General features: G+C 43.8%; 1 protein-coding gene across 5 annotated transcripts; it reads right to left on the minus strand.

Annotated features, from left to right (window-relative positions):
* Positions 1 to 672: 672 nt before the first annotated feature.
* LOC136406381 (GTPase IMAP family member 4-like) lies at positions 673 to 19,693 on the minus strand. 5 transcript variants are annotated; one of them, XM_066386396.1, is made up of 4 exons: positions 7,379 to 7,425; positions 6,144 to 6,244; positions 5,488 to 5,559; positions 673 to 2,443 (listed from the first exon to the last, which is right to left on the minus strand). In XM_066386396.1, exons 3-4 carry the CDS (start codon positions 5,522 to 5,524, stop codon positions 1,506 to 1,508), a joined length of 975 nt encoding a protein of 324 aa, XP_066242493.1. In that variant the 5' UTR covers positions 5,525 to 5,559; positions 6,144 to 6,244; positions 7,379 to 7,425; the 3' UTR covers positions 673 to 1,505. The 5 variants fall into 5 exon arrangements, with proteins under 5 accessions (XP_066242493.1, XP_066242496.1, XP_066242492.1 ...); XM_066386399.1 differs by lacking the exons at positions 6,144 to 6,244; positions 7,379 to 7,425 and adding an exon at positions 19,512 to 19,693; XM_066386395.1 differs by lacking the exon at positions 6,144 to 6,244 and having other exon boundaries at positions 7,379 to 7,458.
* Positions 19,694 to 20,564: the final 871 nt, after the last annotated feature.

Genomic DNA, 20,564 nt, shown 5'->3' on the forward strand with positions numbered 1-20,564 from the left:
CAAAGATGAAAATGGACACCCCGTGCACCGTGTCCTGCAGAGAGAAACCAAACCTGGCTCACTGTGAGGGCTGTTTCTGAAGGAATCCTGAGCTGCTTCCTGTGCTGCTTCTCTTATCCTGGAGCCTGTGCTCACGTGTGCTAAATGTACAGTCTAATCTCACCTGTGTTTGGGGGAATAAAGGAGAGGTGTATGTGCTACTGGGGACAACTTGGTGTGGGGCATGGACAGGCCACTTTCAAGATAGTAGAGCAAGGACACTTGGCGTGTGACCACCAGGACATGCTTGTAGCACATGGCAATGTGCTCTGTGAAGTCCTAGGAAGAATGATGGTAGAAGAACCCAGTGGTAAAGGGGCAGATTAACTACTGTTATCCATGTATTAAAGGGATTTGTTTTAACCAGGAAACGCACAAAGGTCTCAGAAACTTTAGTCACACATAATTTTTATCAGCACATCATAAATGAATCTGAGGTGAATGTGGTTTGAAGGGCAGAGTTAAGAATGTGGTTCCAACTTTCAGAGGAAAGGAAAGGAGATGTCTTAGGATGTAGACCAAGCCAAGATCCAAAATCATCTTGAACTTCTATTCAAAATTAAAATTTATTACTGTGTTCTTAAAAGAAGTATTAGAGATATTTTTTTAAATAAAAGAGATTCCAGCCTTGCATAAATATGAAAGACTAGTAAAATTTATTGTACTAACAATAAACAAACAATACAAGTGGCTGGGGCAGCAGTGTGCGGAGGGCCCATCTAGCAGTAAGTGACCAAGGTGTGGGGTGATGGAGGTGTGGTGACAAGTTAGTTTCACAAGAAAAGGGGAGAACTAGTTATTCAGTAAATTAGTTGCAATGAGGTAGGTCCAAGAGTTTCTACATTGTTCTCTTATCGGTTGAATCACTGTCTGTTTGCTCCTTCTGACGTGTCATTTAGTTGAGCACTGAGCTATCAGTTTTCCAGAAATATCTTGGTTCTTTAGAGCTCAGATGATAAGGAACCATTTGAGTCCTTCTGTAAAAATGTAATTCAACAAATATACATGCATCTAATAAGAATGCTCTCAGCAGCTCTACCTACAGATGACCTAATGTAAGCAACTGATTTCCTTAATTACATGGGGAAAATGATCAGTGTGAACCTAAAGGCAAAAGTGAGGAGAAGCCACAGGTGAAGATGATGTGCCAATCTAGAAAGAGTCTAGAAGAGAAAGGGCTACTGGGGATAAATAGAGAGCGCTTGGGGTCATCATGCTCTGCTCTGTCTGTCTGAGAAAGAGTTCAGAAGGTAGGAGAATCTGTATGTTCTTCTCTGGAGTTTTACAAATTGAGAAGGTGTAGCCTCCCCCTGTTAAATCAAATGTCTACAAATTGCCAAGAGTGAACTTTACAATACTCCCTAGTCCTAATAGCCTGAGAGACAGAAATAGAGAGCTCTGACTTAGAGGCATGAGTTACATGGGGTGCGGGCACCTGAAAATATGTAGGAAGTAGAGACAGATTTTCATTTATATTGCTTGGACATAAACGAGAAAAAAAAGTTAGCATCAATGTCCAATATTTTCATGAGTAAGTCAACTATCCCCTGCTGACTCTCAACTTCCTTCCTGGCATTTTCGTGCCTTAAAACATAGCGTCTCTCGCTTTCCACCAGTTCTCTCTGCATTTCCATCCTTCTCATTGCCCGCTCCCTGAGACCCTTCACCTGTCTGATTGCCTCCTCATACTCCTCTCTTAACCGCCTTTTCTCTCTCTCCAGCTCAGCTCTGTATTGCTCTCGGATCACTAGGATCTGTTTCTGAATAAAGGCCTCGGCCCTTTCATAATTCAGATTAGTGAAGAATGCTCCCCCGTTCTCCCTCACTGTGCGCTGGGCCAGTTCCAGCAGCTCTGCCCTCTGGGCCTCCTTCTCTGCCCCTGTCGCCTTATTGTTGAACACACAGTGGCGACCCTGGAACTGTCCCACCAGCTCTTGAATGCATTCTGGAGCTTCCTTTAAATAATCACGGAACTCCATGCCTTCCAAGTCATCTTTCCGGGTGAATAAGAGAATCATGAATCTTCTAGCGTTGAGTTCAAATATCGAGAGCATCTTCTCTGTGGCCTTCTGATCTTCCTTTGTGTACCGGCCCAGAGGGACCACCAGGAGGAGAACGTGAGGCCCTGGGGAGGTCAGGAGGATGCAACGAGCAATCTCTGCTTTTGTGTCAGCATCTGGTACCTCGGTGTCGAAAATGCCAGGCGTGTCCACGACGACAATTTCTCTCCCGTTCCACATGCTGGTCCCTTTCTTACAGATCTTGGTGATGGATTTTGATGCAATGCTCGAATGGAACTCTTTCTTTCCGAGGATGCTGTTTCCTGTGGCGCTTTTACCGGCTCCAGTCTTGCCCACTAACACAAGCCTCAGTTGTGAATCTCTGCAGCCTTGGGTTTCAAGCCCTGGAACATCAGGAAAGAGAAGTCACAGTGTGAAGACTGATCTCCAACTGTTTCCTCTGCAAGGCTTCTGGCCACCCAGGCCTTCTCTGTTGCCTGCGAGGCTTCTGTCCCCTGAGCAACCTCTGCCCTCACAGGACATCCATAGAACCCTTCGGCCTGACCTCCCTCCTGCAGGACTTGGGGAGCCCCTGGCCACTATGCGGGAGTCCCTTGGGCACCTCACTCTGACCTCTGGAAGGTAAGTGCCCAGAAAGGAGGGCAGAAACCAGTTTCCATGAGGACTCTGCTGCTTCCATAGCTGCTCATCGTAAGCTAACACAGCAGGTAATGCACATCTGGCTTTGGGACATCACAGTGGAAGATCCACTACTCCACCTTCATTTATATTAAAAAATTTTACTTTCTTCTTCCCATTAAGAAGCTAGTTGGGTGGGTGACTGAAATCATTCCACCCTCGCAGGGGAGAAAATGCCACATGGGCAGAAAGACCAAGGGTTCCTTTATATGTCACTTATGCCGACATCTTCTCAGGTACCGTGACCCACATAGAACAAAATACTTGTCATTTAAAGTTACAACCTGAGCATAGAAATCTAGTGGAATCTTTACATTTTAAATTAAGATATTGAAGACTCATAGCCAGAAAGTTTTGGCAGTTCTCTGATGTTACTATAAAATTCCTTGATACCTAAATAATAATAGTAACAACAATAGCAGCAGCTGCAGCTCATACAGATTAGCATCAGTATAATTATACTTTCTTAGTTTCACCTGGTTAAGGGTATCTACTACCTAGGAGACTTGCAAAGTAATAACTGAACAGCAAGAATAGCCTATTAACTGAAACAATATTTTCAGAATAACCGTGTCTTCTGTGAAACACTACATCAGCTATGTAGCTCTTTCCATATGTGTAGTCAGCCAGTTCTCTGCCTATCTCTTTAATGTGTCTGTAAGGTTGAAGTGTTCGGGATTTGTTAAGCACCGACTAGGACCATGGAAGACAACTGACAAGAATACCTGAGAGCCTGTTTCTCTGAGAAGGAAGACCCTGCCCTCACAGCCTTTGAATAAGACCGATTCTCACAACTACCCAACTATTCCAGAGACCACGCATACATTATCACACTGCCAATACTATAGACACGATTATAAACTCTATTTTATTTTTCAGAGATGTCATCCACATTTACCCAGTTCCTGAGACAAATAGTCTAAAATCTTCCTTGTTCCCATCGTGTCCTTACTTTCCAGATGCAACCCATCGGCAAGTTCTCCTAGCTCCGTCCATGAATCTGACCGCTTTTGCCCAGTTTGAAGACCACCATATTCATCCAAGCTACCATCACCACCCGTACCTCAGTGGTCGCCTACCTGGTCTCTCTATTGCCACTGTGCCCTCCTCTGTCTCTTCTGTACATTGAAATGATTTTTTAAAAACCATATCAATCAAACAGAAGAGACATTTTGCAGAACCCCCCACTCTGGCTTCCACAAAATCAGTGTTCATGCTCCGTCTCCCACACGCTTTATGGGGACACTTGCTGATCCAGGGATAAGCAAAACCGTCCTAAAGGCCCCGTTTCCCACTTGTGATAGCCAGAATCCTGGGATTAGTGAGGTAAATGTGTAGAAGCCGAGAATGCCGGACACAGGATGGTCAAGATTAGGGGGAAAAGGTGTAGGAGGGTTTCAGATTATTATGCAGTTAGCCTCACAGTGGAGACTCCTCCCCCCAAGGCAGTCCTGAGTACATTAGACAGAGAGTAAGAAAATCATGGGAGGTGAAACAAAATGTCACCAAAGCCAGCTCCCACAGTGCAACAATTTGACAATGCATCTTGGCATCAATGCGATATGCCATACAGTCACATGATCACAGGTATGCGTTTGGCTCTTACGTGGCAGGCTGCAGGTATGGCCGTGGACACCCAAATGGAGAGCCTGTGAAATTGGTTGATGCTTTAGGCTACTAATGTGTGGTGTGGTTTGCCAAACGAGGAGAAGTTCAGCTGATGTTATTGATTTCTATAGACAATGGAGTAAAGGGAGGGTTATGTGAGAACGTGAGTGAGCCAGTCTGTTGAGTTTGTTTGTTATACTGAGGCCGCCAGGACCTGAATGAAGAAGCATTGCTCTCATTTTCCTCCTTCCCCAGCCTCTCTCAGGATGAATGGAGGGGCAGAGAAACAACCAGACAGGCTACAGCTGGCCCTGCTGTTATATCCACATCGCAGGAAATGGGAAATAAGAAATGTCATCAAGCCTGGGCTCCATCGGGATATTTTAGTCTCTCTTCCTGGTAGCCAATATGCTATGACATGAGTACACAGTGTAGATGGTCAGAGAAGAGAAAGAGTGGGGTCAGTTGTTGGGCAAATGAGTTTATAAAATCTGTGTTTTTTGGTTTGCTCACTTTTATTGTTAAAAATGGCATTGCCCACGTGAATTGCCATCGCCCAGGTGATACAGCTAACTGCCTTTCTGCTTGGGAAAGGGCTTGGTTATGCTAATGTGTGCTGGAGAAAAGGTTTTTGCAGAATAGTTTTAAAAGGAGGAGCTAGGAGGTCATTTTAGAAGAGGACACGGGTTGCACAGGAGGCACGATGGAGGGAGCTAAAGGGCAATAGAGGTGAGAGGCTTTGTGAGCTTCGCTGAACAGGGAGGAGGGGGGCCTTTGATTCTAGGAAAAACTCGGAAAAGATTCCCCTGGTTGTGGAACTGGAGAATGTGTGAATGTGTTTTGGTGCCCATGTGTTTGTTTTTACTTGTCAGCTGAGAGTGAGGCTAGAATAAAAGGAAAATGGCCCACCATATCATGGCTCCATTGTTTTAATACCATCTATCCAAATTAAATGTGAACCTGCATGTGCCCGGCATCTGTGATCGCCGTGACTACTGACTTAACATCAGTGAAGAGAAATAAGAAATGGGTTGAAAATATTTTGTTCTTGCTCAGATGGGGATGGGCAGACAGGACAGGAGCACCCTCTGCCAGGTCCCCTCCATCCAGCCTGGCCTGGGGTCCCTGATCACCCTTTCACCGTGGCTGGTCCTGGGTTCACTGAGGTTGAAACTCATCCTGTGGAATTGAGCTGCCGCTGTAGTTTCAATTCCTGTAGATAGAAAATGTAACTCGTTTTAGGGAAATGGAGAGTAACTGGAAACTGAAACCTCATGCAGCCGACAGTTCTCTCTTTCCCATAAAATTGCTGTTTCATTTCTCCTGCCCTATTTCCCAACACGTCTCTCAACATCCCATCGTCAGTCTCCTTTTCACAAATTATATAATGTCTCTACAGAATAAAAGCTTCAATTGCTTCCTCTGCTCTGGTTCTGGGCGCCCTTCCCCCTCTGTTCAGTGCATTATTGCTCTGAATGCCATGTGTACGGAGTCAGGAGCACAGATCCTCCCCAGATCCCTGAACTTGTATATCCCATTCCACTCCTCCATTGGGCAGGTTCATGGGCATCTCAAACAGAACTCTACCAAAATGGAACCCCTGACTACAGCCAGTGCTGCCTCCAGATCACAGCGATGATTCCGTCAACATTTTAGTTGATGGCATCACTGCTCAGCCAGTGACTCCTGCAGAATTTGGGGTCATTTGCATCTTCTCTTCCTTCACTTGCTCATCAGTCCACCACTGAGTCCTATGGATTCTCCCTCCACAAAACGCAACACCACCCATTCTCCCACCTTCATGCTAATCCAGGCCACAGTCATTTGCTTGCCGTGTAACTGGCTCCTAACCAATCATCTCCTCTTCGGTTTCTGTCCTGCTCTATAATCAGATGCCTCTGAAAAAATACAATTTGTTTATTTTTTTCTCCAACTCCTTTCCCCCCAACACCATCAGCACCAACTACCGAGCTGTGGTGTGGTCCCTTGCTCTTTGCTCTCATCATATTCCCAGCGGTTCCTATAGAAAGCATGTCACAGCAGGGAGCTGTTCATCTGCTCTTTGTACTCTGTCCCTTTCGGCTGTGACCTCTGTGATAATAGGACCATCTGTGTCTTGTATTTCCCTTCTTTCCTAGGGACAAGCAGAATACTAGACAAACAGTGGTCTCCGTAAATATTTGTTCAATAAATTGATCAAAATCTCTTTGATCTTGCTTCCTCTCTGATCTTTCTGTCCAGCCTGCATCTGTGGAAGAGACTATCTTTTCCATATTCGTCAATGCTTAGTGTCATAGAGACAGGGTGTGGTATGTTAAGTACTGTGTCTCCTTTCAATCTACAAATGTTGGGCAATGGGAAAAGCCATTTATGAGCTCGTGTTGGAGCCGACGTTGCCTGGGGCAGGATGAGAATGCTCACTGCTAAAGACCAGGCTCATCTGATAGGGAGCCATCAAACGTAACCTTGAAATACTGTTAGAAAGACAGACACTCCTTTTGAAAGAAGAGTTGTGTTTTTACTCCCTTAAGTATAAAGACTAGAGAACAGCTTCTTGTAAATTGGGAAGAGAAATCACCAAAGTCTTACAAATCAGCTTTGGCCACAAACTTGATGGTGGTGACTGGGGGGTGAGGGGGCCCCATGGAGCTGTGAGTATGCCTCCCAGCTTCCCGTGCTCCTCCACCACCAGTGGCTCTCGGGGCTGGTTCTGTCCACTCACACAGCTCCTTCTCTGCAAGCTTCACGTCTATCTATACATTCTACCAAGGATGAAAAAAATCACTAATGTGTACAAGTACCCTCTGGGCAGCAATCCCTAAGAGGGTTACTAATTTTAGGACTCAGCCTTTAAAACAGATTACAACCGAGAATCAGCAGACTCAGGAAACAGAAAGCAACAAGAAATCTATGCTAAGAGCAAGTTGGCTCTAAGAGGTAAAAAAGAAGCAGGGGAGAGGTCCTCTCTGCACCAAATCCCACATTTTCCTGCCTCTTGTCAAACACACACACACACCTGCATATTGCTTTACCTGGAAGATCTGGGTCCTGCTCCCGTCTCTAACTTCAAAGGCAATGCTAAGTAAGAATATTGAGGAGGAAGAAGAGGAAAGAGAAAGTGAGGGAGGAGCTATTCATACCTGCTTGTGTAAGAGACCTGCCCACTTTCCCATCTGAGGTCACTTTCCGTGTGTTGTTGACCTGCTCCCTGGCTCAGTGCTGGTGGAAACCAGACTTGCTGTGTGGCTTGTCCCCTTTCACACATACCCAGGTCAGGCCGAGGCAGCCACAGACTGTGGATCACTTTGTAGTTCCAAACAGGTAACCCAGGGTCAGTCCCAGGCAGTGCCACATTGACCTGCACCAGGGTCACACCCTAAAGGCCCCAGAAACAATATACATGGTGGTGGACTTCAGACCACATTAGATAATGACCACATTAGCTCCACAAGCAACACATTCAAAGAGAAATCTCAGCAGGCACCAGTGCCTGCTGGGGCAAAGTCTGTTTTGTGGGGTCAGCACTCATACAGCAGCTCTCACACTGTGTCCAGGGTTAATCCTCATAGTCAGACAGTCAACTTGAGTGAGAGTCAGCCAAAGCCATGGGTGGGCCAACAGCAATCCAGACTCAACTGAAACAGGAGGCTCACATATTCTACACATTGAACATTTCTGGAACACCTAAGCTTAGGTAGGAGATAATGGAGACTGCCCGTAACCCCACAAGACACCTACTATGTAATGTCACCATTCCAAGCATGGGAGACATGGCAGATATGCCCAATACACAGACTCAAATACAGAGAGATGGACAAATAAACATGTCCCCAATGAAAGGCAAGAGAAATACCCATAGAAAAACTAAATAAGATGAGGTTATGCAATCCTGCAGATACAGGGTCAAAAATAAAAATGGTTATAATGATATTCAAGACACTTAATGAGAATTTCAACAAAGAGATAGCAAGCATATTAAAGGACAATGAAACCATGGAAAAGAACCAGAACACACCAGATGGAACGAAGAGCAGATTAGGTGTAGCAGAGGATTAAATCAATGACTTAGAAGAAAAGAGAACAGAAAACAACCAAGCAGAAAAGTAAAAAGAAAAAAGATGTTTAAAAAAGAGGATAGTTTAATGAACCTCTAGGACAACATGAAGCATAATATCCACTTCTGAGGGTACCAGAAAGAGAAGAGAGAGTAAGAGATTGAGAACCTAGTTGAAAAAAATGACTGAAAACTGTCTAACCTGATGAAGAAAAAAGACACACATGTGTAGGAAGTTCAAAGAGTCCCAAACAAGATGATCCCAAAGAGACCATCATCAAGACATGTCATTAAAATGGATAAAAGTTAGAAACAAAGAGAGAATCTTAAAAGCAGCAAGAGAAATACAGTTATCTACAAGTCTGCTCCCATAAGACTGTCAGCTGATTTCTCAATAGTAATTTTCTAAGACAGAAGAGACTGGCATGTAATATTCAGTCATGAAAAGCAAGGACCAACAACAAAAATTACTCTACTCAGCAAAGCAATTATTTAAAATTGAAGGAGACATAAAGAGCTTCCTAGAAAAGACATTCCTGAAGGAGTTCATCACCAGGAAGCCAATATTACTAGAAATCTTAAAGGGACTTCTTTAAAAAGAAGAAGAAATAAAAAAGTGTAGAAACATCATTATGAATTTTAAAATGGCAATAAACATGCACTTATCAATAACTACTTTAAATATAAATAGAGTAAGTTATCTGTTCAACAGACATAGGGTAACTGAATGGATAAGCAAGCAAGACTGACATATACACTGTCTACAAATGACTCACTTCAGAATGTAAAACATGCAGACATTAAAGGAAATGGATAAGAAGCTATTTTATTCAAACATAAAGGAAAAAAAGCTGGCATAGTATATTATAGTAGATAAAATAGACTTTAAAACAAAGTCTATGAAAAGAGACAAAGAAGAACATGATATAGTGATAATGGGATCAATCCAACAAGAGGATGTAATGATATATATTACTTCTGCACTCAACATAGGAGGATCTAAATATTTAAAGCAAATATTAATGGACATAAGGGAGAGATTGAAAACGTGATCATAGTAGGGGATTTTAACACCCCATTGACATCAATAAATTGTTCTTTCAGACAGAAAATCAACAAGGAAACAGCGACCTTAATTGACACACTAGACCAGATTAATTTAATTGATGTTTTCAGAGTATTTCATCCCAAAACAACAGAACACACATTCTTTTCAAAAGCACAAGAGACATTTTCTAGGATAACCCACATTTTAGAACATAAAAATATGTTAACAAATAAAGACTGAAATTATACCAAGTATCTTCTTTAACTACAATGGTATAAAATTAGAAACAAATTACAAGGAAAAAAAACCACACAAACACGTGGAGGCTAAATAACAAGCTATTAAACAATGAATGGGTAACAATGAGATCAAGGAAATCAAAAAATACCTTGACACAAATTAAAATGAAGACACAACAATACAAAATCTATGTGACACAGCAAAAGCAATCCAGAGAGGAAAATTTATATCATTACAGGCCAACCTCAAGAAACAAAAAAAAATCTCAAATAAACAATCGAATCTTACACATAAAGGAAATAGAAAATGAAAAACACACAAACTGCAAGTGAGTAGAATGAAGGAAATAATAAAGATCATTGTGGAAATAAATGAAATAGAGTCCAGAATAAAATACTAAAGGCCAATGACACCAAGAGCTGGTTCTTTGAAAAGATAAACAAGATTGTTAAACCTCTAACAAAACTCATCTAGAAAAAAAGAGAGGACCCAAATAAACAAAATCAGAACTGAAAATGGAGAAGTAACTACTGAATACAGATTAATACAAAAAATTATTTTTAAATACTACAAACAATTATGTGCCAAAATATTGGACAATCTGGAAGAAATCAATAAATTCATAGAAACATGCAATCTTCCAAAACTGAATCAAGAAGAAACAGAAAATCTAAAAAGACAGATAACAACTTTAAAAAATTAAAGCAGTAATAAAATAATAAACTGCCAACAACAAAAGTCTTAGACTGGATGGCTTCACAGGTAAATTTTACCAAACATCCAAAGAAGAATGAACAGCTATCCTTATAAAAATATTCCAAAAACCACAAGAGGAGAGATTTCCAAGCTCATTTTATAAAGCCAGCATTATCCTTATTTCTAACCCAAAAAGAGACACTGCAAAAAAAGAAAACTATAGGCCAATATCCCTGATGAACATATTTGCAAAAGTCCTCTACAAATACTAGCAAACCAAATTCAACAATACAGTCAAAAGATCATACACCATAATCAAGTGGGATCTATTCCTGGGATGCAATATTTGCAAATCAACTAACAATGTTATACCACATACACAAAATAAAGGATAAAAGTTATATAATCATATCAATAGATGTAGAAAAAGTATCTATTGATTTTGACAAAATCCAGAACACAGTTATGATAAACACTCTTAAAGTGGGAATAGAGAAAACATACCTCAACATCATAAAGCTTGTATTTGAAAACCCCATAGCTAACAACATATACAATACAAAAAACTAAAAGCAGCCCTGGCCGGTTGGCTCAGCAGTAGAACATCAGCCCATCGTGTGGAAGTCCCAGGTTCGATTTCCAGCCAGGGCAAACAGGAGTAGTGCCCATCTACTTCTCCACCCTTCCTGCTTCTTTCCTCTCTGTCTCTCTCTTCCCCTACCACAGCCAAGGCTCCACTGGAGCAAAATTGGCCTGTGCGCTGAGGAGGGCTCCATCGCCTCTGCCTCACCCACTAGAATGGCTCCGGCTGCAATGGAGCAATACCCCAGAGGGGCTGAGCATCACCCCCTGGTGGGCATGCCAGGTGGATCCCAGTCGGGTGCATGCTAGAGTCTGTCTGTCTGCTTCTCCCCCACTTCTCACTTCAGAAAAAAAAAAAAAACTAACTAAAAGCATTTTCCTTAACATCCAGAACAAGACATAGATACCTATTTTCAACACTGTTATTCAAGATAGTACAAAAAGTCCTTACCATAGCCATCAGAGAAGAAGAAGAAAAAGACATCCAAATGAAAGGAAGAAGTAGAACTGTCATTATTTGTAGATGATTTATAATGTATATACAGAACCCTAAGAGTTCTCCAAAAAACTACGAAAACTGATAAATGAATCAAATAAAGTAGCAAGATATAAAATAAAAATTCAGAAATCAGTTGCATTTTTGTACACCAATATTGAACTATCAGAAAGGAAAACAATCTCTTTTATAATTGCCTCTTAAAAAATCCCAAGGAATAAATTTAACCAAGCAGGTAAAAGACCTGTACTCAGAAATTTATAAGACATTGAAGACAGAAATTAAAGAAGATACAAATCAATGGAAGCATATATCATATTCATAGATATGAAAAATTAACATAAAATGCTCATCCTAACCATAGCAATGTATAGATTCAATGCAATTCCTATCACAGAACTAGAATAAATAATTCAAAAATGTATATAAAATCACAAAAGACTTTAAAAAGCAACAGCAATCTTAAGAAAGAAGAAAAAAGTTGGAGGATACCTATTACACTACCTTATATCAAACTATACTGTAAGACTATAGTAAACAAAACAACATGGTAATGGCATAAAAATAGACATAGGTCAATGAAACAAAATAGCCTAGAATTAACTCATGTCTATATGGTCAATTGATATTTGATGAAGGAGGCCAGATCATACAATGGGGTTAAAACAGTTTATTCAACAAATGGCTTTGTAAAATTGAACAGATACATGCAAAAATAAATAAATAAACCTAGTGCACCTTCTTACACCATATACAAGTACAACCACCTGTGCAACTTCTGGGCTCATGGGGCCAAGCATAGCAAGGGCCTGGAGCAGTGCTGAGGAAGGAGGAGCAGGCCCCCTCTCCCCTGAGAAGGAAGAAACATAAAGAATACAAGGGAAAGGAGCCAGCAGGGGTAACCAAGTCAGCCAGTGATCAATTAACTATATCCCATAGTTACAATACACAGCAAGAATAGCAGCATCTGTATGTAACTATGGCCGGTGATCTAGAAACTCCTTCCCCCTTGTTTACCCCACTGAAACTTTCCCTCCCCTCTCCTTGAGTCCTGGGAAACCTTAAACAAAGAAATCACACACACATTGCTTAGATACTGTAAAGGTAAATAACTTGTAAATAAAATCAACTTCGAGGAGCCCGTGTTTTGGAGCTACAATATCCACGTGCTCTGCTGGCTTTAATAAATCCTACTTCTTTCATCAAGTTGTCTGGGCATTTTTGTCCTCCTTTGATTCCTGCAATATGTATGGTGCATTGGCTAGAAACCAAGGAGGAAAAATGCCCACAATTGGCGGACTTCAGCCACCCCATTGGGGAGCCCCCAGGCCACCCTGCAGATGCACCAGCTGAGCATAAGCGGGAATTTCCACGTGTGGATGCCTCTGTAGGATGGAGGGGGGATCCCTTTCACTGATCTCAGAAAGGACCAAAAAAGGAAGGAACAAGGAAATGAGGGTGTGTCAGAGCCACAGTAAGGAAAACCAGGAAAGGAAAGCTAGCTAGGGTCCTGCCCTACTGTGCAGAAGGGAGGCCTGATCACCTTCCAGAGAGTCACTAATTGCCCTCCATAGGTTAGGAGCAGCTACTGTGCATTCTTTACAGGTGTGGGGAATGGTCCTCACAGGAGTGGTGACTCGTCCCCCTCCACAGGTGTGTGGGAGGTTGTGTGAAAGAGAGTGTGGAGTGAATGAGACAGACACCAGGAGAGGGTTCCGACTCTCTCCCACAGGGCTGAAGCCAGTGTTGGGTCAAGAACCGCTGTTCCACAGGGCACCTCATACGGCTAAGAGGCTGAATTGCTTGCTGATGGTTTATATCAGCCTGACATAAGCCAAGAGGGACTGCCATTCTTGCAATTGAAACGGCCGGTGACTGAATAAAGCAAGTGGCGTCCCCTCCAAGTTTTCCCCTCCTGTCCCCCCATTCCTTCTTGTGGCATGACAGTTGTCTGTCATGGGGGGTATGGGAGGTTCACATGGAAAACCCACTCCTTTAGCCACGATGGTCAAGAATTTTAAGAAAGGGTTCTCAGGGAATTATAAGGTTACTATGTTCCCGGGAAACTGAGGACCTTGTGTGAACTAAAAAACCCTGCTTTTAGTGTGGGGCAGTAGGCAGAAGGAAGCTTGGACAGGACCATTGTGCAGAAAGTGTAACAGGTAGTCACTAGAGATCTAGGCCACCCAGACCCGTTTCCCTATGTAAACACTTGGATTATACTAGTTATGCACCCACCCACTTGACTTAGATGTCAGACTTCTACAGTACTGGTAGCTAAGGCACGGAAGCTTCCACCAGACCCAGAGAAACCACTGCAGCAGCCAAAGCCAGAAATTTTAATCCCTGGTGAACCAAAAGAAGCAGAAACTGTGGCACCTCCAACTTATGTGCTGGCGAGGCTCTACCCGTCCCTACCCCAGAGACTGCATTGACTCAGGCCCGTCATCATCAGATTTATTAGGTCCCAGCATAAGCTCACCCAAGCCTGAGCTGGAAGTGAATCCCACAGCATGGCCAGAATCAGGCCCAGGCTCTCCTCTCCTAGCTGGGAGCTTACAACAGGTGCCTAAGCCTAGGCTTATTCTAACTCTACGTGTTCCCAAAGAGGAGGAATGAAAGATTTTTGCTACTGTGTCTGGGAAGCCTCCATGCCAAAAACTAATTCAAAAATACCCTAGAGTCTGAGCTGAAGAAACACTCCCCCCCAAGGCTGGCAATAAATCAAATGCCAGTGAGGATAGAGTTAAAACCTAGGGCATTGCCTGTCAGCCAGCAACAATACCCGATTCCTAAGGAGGCCTGGCAAGGAATCCAGGTGCATTTACAAAGGCTCAAGGAGCCATGCCAGTCACCCTTGAATACTCCCTTGCCCTCTGTCAGAAAACCGGGGACCAGTGATTATCAGCCAGTACAGGATTTGAAGGTCATTAATGAGGCAACAGTGACTCTGCACCCGACAGTGCCAAATCCTTGCACCCTCTTAAGCCTCCTCCCTTTCACGGTTCACTTGCTTGGACTTAAAAGATGTCTTCTTTAATATAAGACTGGCTCCTGAAAGCCGGAAGCTGTTTGCGTTCCAATGGAGGACCCAGCTACAGGAGCAAAGGTGCAGTACACCTGGACTAGGCTCCCACAAGGGTTCCAGAACTACCTACCATCTTTGGGGAAGCCCTCACTTGGGACCTCCAGAGGTTTCCTTCACAGGACATTGGATGTGTCCTTCTTCAGTATGTGGATGACCTGTTGCTAGGTCATGCGACTCTCTAAGGATGTGCTTGAGGAACAGACAAGCTTCTATGCCTCCTAGAGAAGAATGGATACCAGATCTCGAAGAAGAAGGCCCAGATCTGCCAAAGACAAGTAAAATACTTGGACTTCATTCTCCAACAGGGTGAAAGGAGGTTAGGGGTAGAACGGAAATAGGTTACTCAGAATATCTCAGTCCTTACCATGAGGAGACATGTCAGGGAGTTCCTGGGTGCAATAGGATTCTGCCGTTTATGAATCCCCAACTTTGCAGTACTGGCCAAGCCCCTCTATGAAGTCACAAAGAACGGAGAAAAAGAGCCCAGGGACTGGGAGTCAGAACAGGGCTGTGCTTTTTGGACTCTTAAAAAAAAATTACAAGTTACCCCAGCACTAGGTCTTTCTAACTTAGTAAAACCTTTTGTGCTGTGTGTCTCAGAGAGGAGCAAGACAGCAGTGGGTATATTAACCCAGGATTTGGGGTCATGGCCTAGAATGGTAGCCTACGTCTCCAGCAACTAGATAGGTTTGCAAAGGACTGGACACCATGCTTAAGAGCCCTAGAAGCCACTGCCATACTGGTACAAGAGGTATACAAACTGACTTTAGGTCAAGACCTATAGTGCGGGTGCCACATGCAGTAGTAACTCTGATGAATGCCAAAGGACATTATTGGCTCACAAATGCACTCCCCACTAAGTACCAGAGTTTATTATGTGAAAACCCAAGGCTAGTAGTAGAGATGTGTGCCACTTTAAATCCAGCAACACTGTTCCCAGTGAATGAGGGAAAGCCTCAAACAATTGCTTAGAAGTGCTTGATCCAGTACACTCCAGCCTGCCGGACTTACTAGATCAACCCCTTAGGAATTCCAACTGGGAGCTGTATATAGACAGAAGCAGCTCCATCAGCTCAAGAGGAGAAAGGCTGATGGGTATGCAGTAGTGACTCTAACAAAGACTATAGAGGCGTGGCCTCTACCCCAAGGCACTTCTGCTCAGTGGGCAGAACTCATTGCCCTGACTAGAGCCTTAGAGCTCAGTGAAAGGAAAAGAATAAATATCTTTACAGATTTCCATATTCTCTTTCTCATGCTCCAAGTATATATATATATATATATATATATATATATATATATATATATATGGCAATTTACAAAGAGAGAGGACTCCTAAATGCTGGGGGCAAATATCTTAAATATCAAGGAGAAATTCTCCAGCTGCTGGCAACAATCTGGAAGTCAAAACAAGTAGCAGTAATCCACTGCCAAGGACACCAGAAGGGAGGAACAGTATAAGCCCAGGGAAATGCCAGAGCAGATGCAGAGGCAAAGAGGACTTCTACTCTGCCTTACTACAAGGGTACTATAGCCACTCTCAATCCATGGACCCTGGAACTTGCACCCAGATATTCCGAGGGAGAGAAAAGGTGGACAGAGGAAGAAGGGGCTAAAGAATTAAAGGACGGCTGGATGCAACTTTCAGAGGGTGGAGTTGTCATTCCCCACCTGTTGGGCCCAGCAGTAAACCAGACTTTGCATGCTGCCACCTATCTGGGACAAGAAAAGACAGAAAGACTGCTATGGAGATATTTCTATAACACATCCCTCTCTTGGCAACCCTAGCAAAGAAAGTCAGCCTGCGCTGCTCAACCTGACATCAGAATAATGCGAAACACGGACCTTCATTGCCCTGGTATCCAGTCTTACAGGGCACCCGCCTCTAAGGTGAGATGCCCAAAAGTCAAGGTTACCAGTACCTGTTGGTGTTAGTGTGCACTGACTCAGGATGGGTAGAAGCCTACCCCACTGCACTAAAAAGTCCAGAGAAGTAACAAGGGCATTGCTCAGATAACTAATTCCAAGGTTTGGGCTGCCACTTCAGATAGGCTCTGACAACGGCCCTGCCTTTGTGACTAAGGTGGTATAAGGAACAGCTCAAGCATTGGACACCATCTGGGAGCTTCACGTGGCATGCAGAACTCAGAGCTTGGGAAAGGTGGAACACATGAATAGGACTCTGAAGTTAGGGCTTAGCAAATTATGTCAAGAAATAGGTCTTAGTGGGTATAAACTTTCCTCTAATATTGTTTAAGGTTCGGTGCACCCCCTCCAAGAACACTGGGTATTCACCTTATGAGTATTATACAATAGGCCTCCCCCAATACTAAGTAGTTTGCCAGGGACTCCCCGAGAATTAGAAAAAACAGAACTACATAGGCAATTAAAAGCTTTCGGCAAGGTAACCAGTACTATATCCAAGTGGGTGCTAGACAGGGCTCTGATTGGCTTGTTTGCCCCTGTCCAATCTTTTTTTCCCAGGAGACCAGGTGTAGGTCAAGAATTAGAATCCAGCTCCCCTCCGACCTACATGGAAGGGACCCTACATCATAATCCTGACCACTCCCACTGTTGCCAAGGTAGAAGGCATACCAGCCTGGATTCACAATAGCCAGCTGAAGCCTGCGGCCCCAGTGGAGACACCCTCATGGACAGCAGTGACTGACCCTGCCAACCCTTGTAAGTTGACCCTGAGAAGGACAACATGCTCTGCTCCAGCCACAAACCGGGAGCTGGCTGGTCCATGTAGAGCCAAAGCCTGAGGAATCTTGCCATGGGGTTCCTTATAATTGGACTGTGGGGAAGGAGAGGAACTAGGGCAGAGGACTGTGAACTGTGTGTATCCATGTCACCAAGGAAGGCCAAAAGGTCTCCTTCACCTTGCTTTTCTATAGCTTCTATGAGTGTGAGGGAACTCCAGATAGGGGACTAGAAAGATGATGAGTGGACCCCAGAGCGAATAATCCGATATTACGGAACTGCCACCTGGTCAGAGGATGGATCTTGAGGATAGCACAGACCCATTTATATGTTAAACTGGATTATCCATTTGTATGTAGTTTTGTAAATCATTACCAATAAGACTAGGAGAGCCCTAACCCTCCTTGCACATCAGCAAACCAGATGAGAAACAGCATCTAAAAGCCTCATGTGCTCCGCTGGCTTTAATAAATCCTACTTCCTTCATCAAGTTGTCTGGGAATTTTTGTCTTCTTTTGTTTCTTGCAATAATGCAAGTGGGAACTGCGTACCAATGGGCTGGTGCCCGGTGGCCACAAGTGCAAAATGGCTGAGAAGCCCCTCGGTGATCACAGAAAGCATTGCCAGCACGACCTGCCGACCCTGCCGCAAACACCCTGCCCTGCCTGGGGCACTGGAAGACCCAATAAAAGTATTTTCTCTTCCTCTAGCTCTGACTGGGGTCCTAAGGGCAGAGAATTCTTGTTGGGCTACAGGATATGTTCAGTATCTGTTCTTTACCGATTTTTGGATAAATAACATCCAGGTGGGCATGCCATTTTAGGGTTTTTAATGAAAAGAGATCTAGCAAAAACAAAAGATTATTGCTAATAATTGTAGATAAGATGAGATGTTTCATTGGTTCTTGACAACGTTTTAGGGAGAAGGGACATTAGGAATGGACAACTTCAGCAGCTTGAAGTTTTTAACAAAATTGTGTTATTGATTGATTTTTATTTAGCGACAGAGAGAAACATTGGTTTGTTGTTCCACTTATTTATGCACTCATTGGTTGATTCTTATATGTGCACTGACCAGGGATCGAACACACAACCTTGGTGTATCAGGATGACACCCTAACCAACTGAGCTACAGAGCCAGGGCCAACTTGAGTTTTTACAATGCCAGATTACCCTGTCACATGGAGTTTGGGCAGTTCCCCTGCTGCTCCTGCTGCTCGCACAGGGTTGGGATGGCATTAACCCCCCCCCCCCCATTGCTCCCAGGGCCACAGCACCTCCGTGGCCTCCAGAAGAAGGACTTAAGAGTGTTTAAAGGACTGATTTCCCCCCTGAGTTTCACTGTCTGGGCGGGGAGTGACATCTCTCCCCCTGTTTGAACCAATTTAGATCCAGTCTGAGTAGAATCCTTGCTCTGTAACAATATGAAAGCTTATACATAAAAGATCGTGTCCCATTTACAGACCTTTTGCAAAACAATTCTATTCAGTCATTGACTATAAGTTAATAGTCAACTAAAATTCGAACTAATGGCGTCCCTGATGAAACCAAGACTGAGCCACTCATGTCAAACAGAAACAAAGTCCAAAGCAATTATCAAGTTCAAACAATCAGGTACTCTCAAACCAAATCTCGTGGTCTTAGAATCTTATCTCACACCTACTGATTCCCTGAAAGACCTCTCTAAGCTTTTAATGGCACAAAATCCAAGAGGCAGAGACTGGTGACTCAGGGTGCATACCTGTTCAACTTACCCAGATGTGGAGCCTGTCAACTCCCTTGATGACCTTTGCCTTCCTCCAATAGAGCAACTGTAGGGGGCTGATACCTTTTAGAAAGAGAGCAGGGAGCGTCTCTGAGATAAGAGACTGTTGGCAGCTGCTAGGAAGTCCCTGGAGCCCCTGTCACAGAGTCAGCCTGCCCCAAGCAGTTGAGACACTGCACCAGCCATTGCTCCTCCCTGATAATGTGAGAATGAGGAAGGTTAGCCCTGTCGGGTCCGAGCCTGTGGCTGGTCATTCATTCTGGGACCACACAAAGGTCTGCCACTTGACAGCCTATAATGAAGAGACAGGGGCTGGTAGAAGGACAGTAGGTTTATTCAAGAGCCAGCAGCTTGAGAAGTGTGGGGACTCTCAACACAAAGGCCATCTTAACAAGGGGACATGTGCAGGGGTGTTGAAAGCAGGGAGGAGGGAGACAATAACACAAAAGAAACAAATCAAAAGGAGGGGGTTGAGAGTTTTCTGTGGAGGGGATTACTTGCAAGTCAGTTAAGTGGTTGAAGGTCAGCAAACATCCTAGATCCACAATGTCTGAAGGTCAGAATCTGCTCTTTTTGAAGGTAGTTTCTAGAATTCTAGAGCAAACATCTTGATTTGCAGTCCAGTTAGTGAGAAGGTCATCTGAAAGGCAAAGTGAACGGGAGACGAGCCAAAAACACGAGGCTGGTGTTTTCCAAAAGAAAAATTTATTTTAAAAGCACCTTGTTGGTCAAATAAGTTTGTAAATGTGATATATATGTTTGCTCGCTTGTGACTTATATTGGGTGTGGGGGACAGGCTATAAGCAGGCCAGGTCGTTGTAGCCTGGGGTTTGGTTTTGGGACTAAGCTTTTCCCCACACCCTTGACTGATTGTATGATCTGGGTGGTGCACTCTCATGAGGAATCCAATTATGCCTTGGATGGGTGACTTTGTATCGGAGACTTCCTTGTTTGTATATTGGATTAAGGGATTTTGGTTTTCTACACTATAAAGTGGGACAGACCAGGAGCTTGGACACACAGTTCCTGCTATCACAATTGCAGGGGCTTCCCTGATCCCTTGCCCTTCATGGGAAGAGCTGGTTTTCTGCTTTTCCCTTGTCTTCTTTTGTGGTTTGCCTGTCTTGGTGAGACACCAATAAATAGGATGGCCCCCTGTCCTCTGACTCCGCCATTTCTTTATCGTCTGCCCGAATCCAATGGGAACCTGCATGTGAATGGCCACGATGGCGGCTCCTGGCCTTACAACTGGCGTAGTCGGCAGGATTCAGAGATTGGTATGGAGCCACCACCCTTGATGGGTGGGATAGAGTACTGGTTGCTGCTCTGGCTCCCCATGGCTGTCCTTTTAGGGGCCATGGGCTACATGTTTTTTACTCAAGAGGAAACTGCCCGAGGTCAAAAGCTTCAGTATGAATTGAAAATAGAATGGCAGAAGAGGCTGGAATTGGAGCGAGCACTGGAGAAGGAATTACGGGTTCACGAGTTGCAGTTTACCCTGGAAGTTGAACGTGTTCACCGGCAGTTGTTGGAGAAACAACTGCGGATTC

The sequence above is a fragment of the Saccopteryx leptura genome, chromosome 5, assembly GCF_036850995.1.
Source record: "Saccopteryx leptura isolate mSacLep1 chromosome 5, mSacLep1_pri_phased_curated, whole genome shotgun sequence".
Classification (NCBI taxonomy): domain Eukaryota; kingdom Metazoa; phylum Chordata; class Mammalia; order Chiroptera; family Emballonuridae; genus Saccopteryx; species Saccopteryx leptura.

Coding starts and splice junctions, on each gene's coding strand:
- LOC136406381 (XM_066386399.1), bottom strand. CDS start 5,524: ATGAGTTTCAACCTCAGTGAACCCAGGACCAGCCACG. Junction 2,444..5,487: donor TGAACCCAGGACCAGCCACG/GTGAAAGGGTGA, acceptor CTGATGTTCCAG/GGCTTGAAACCCAAGGCTGC.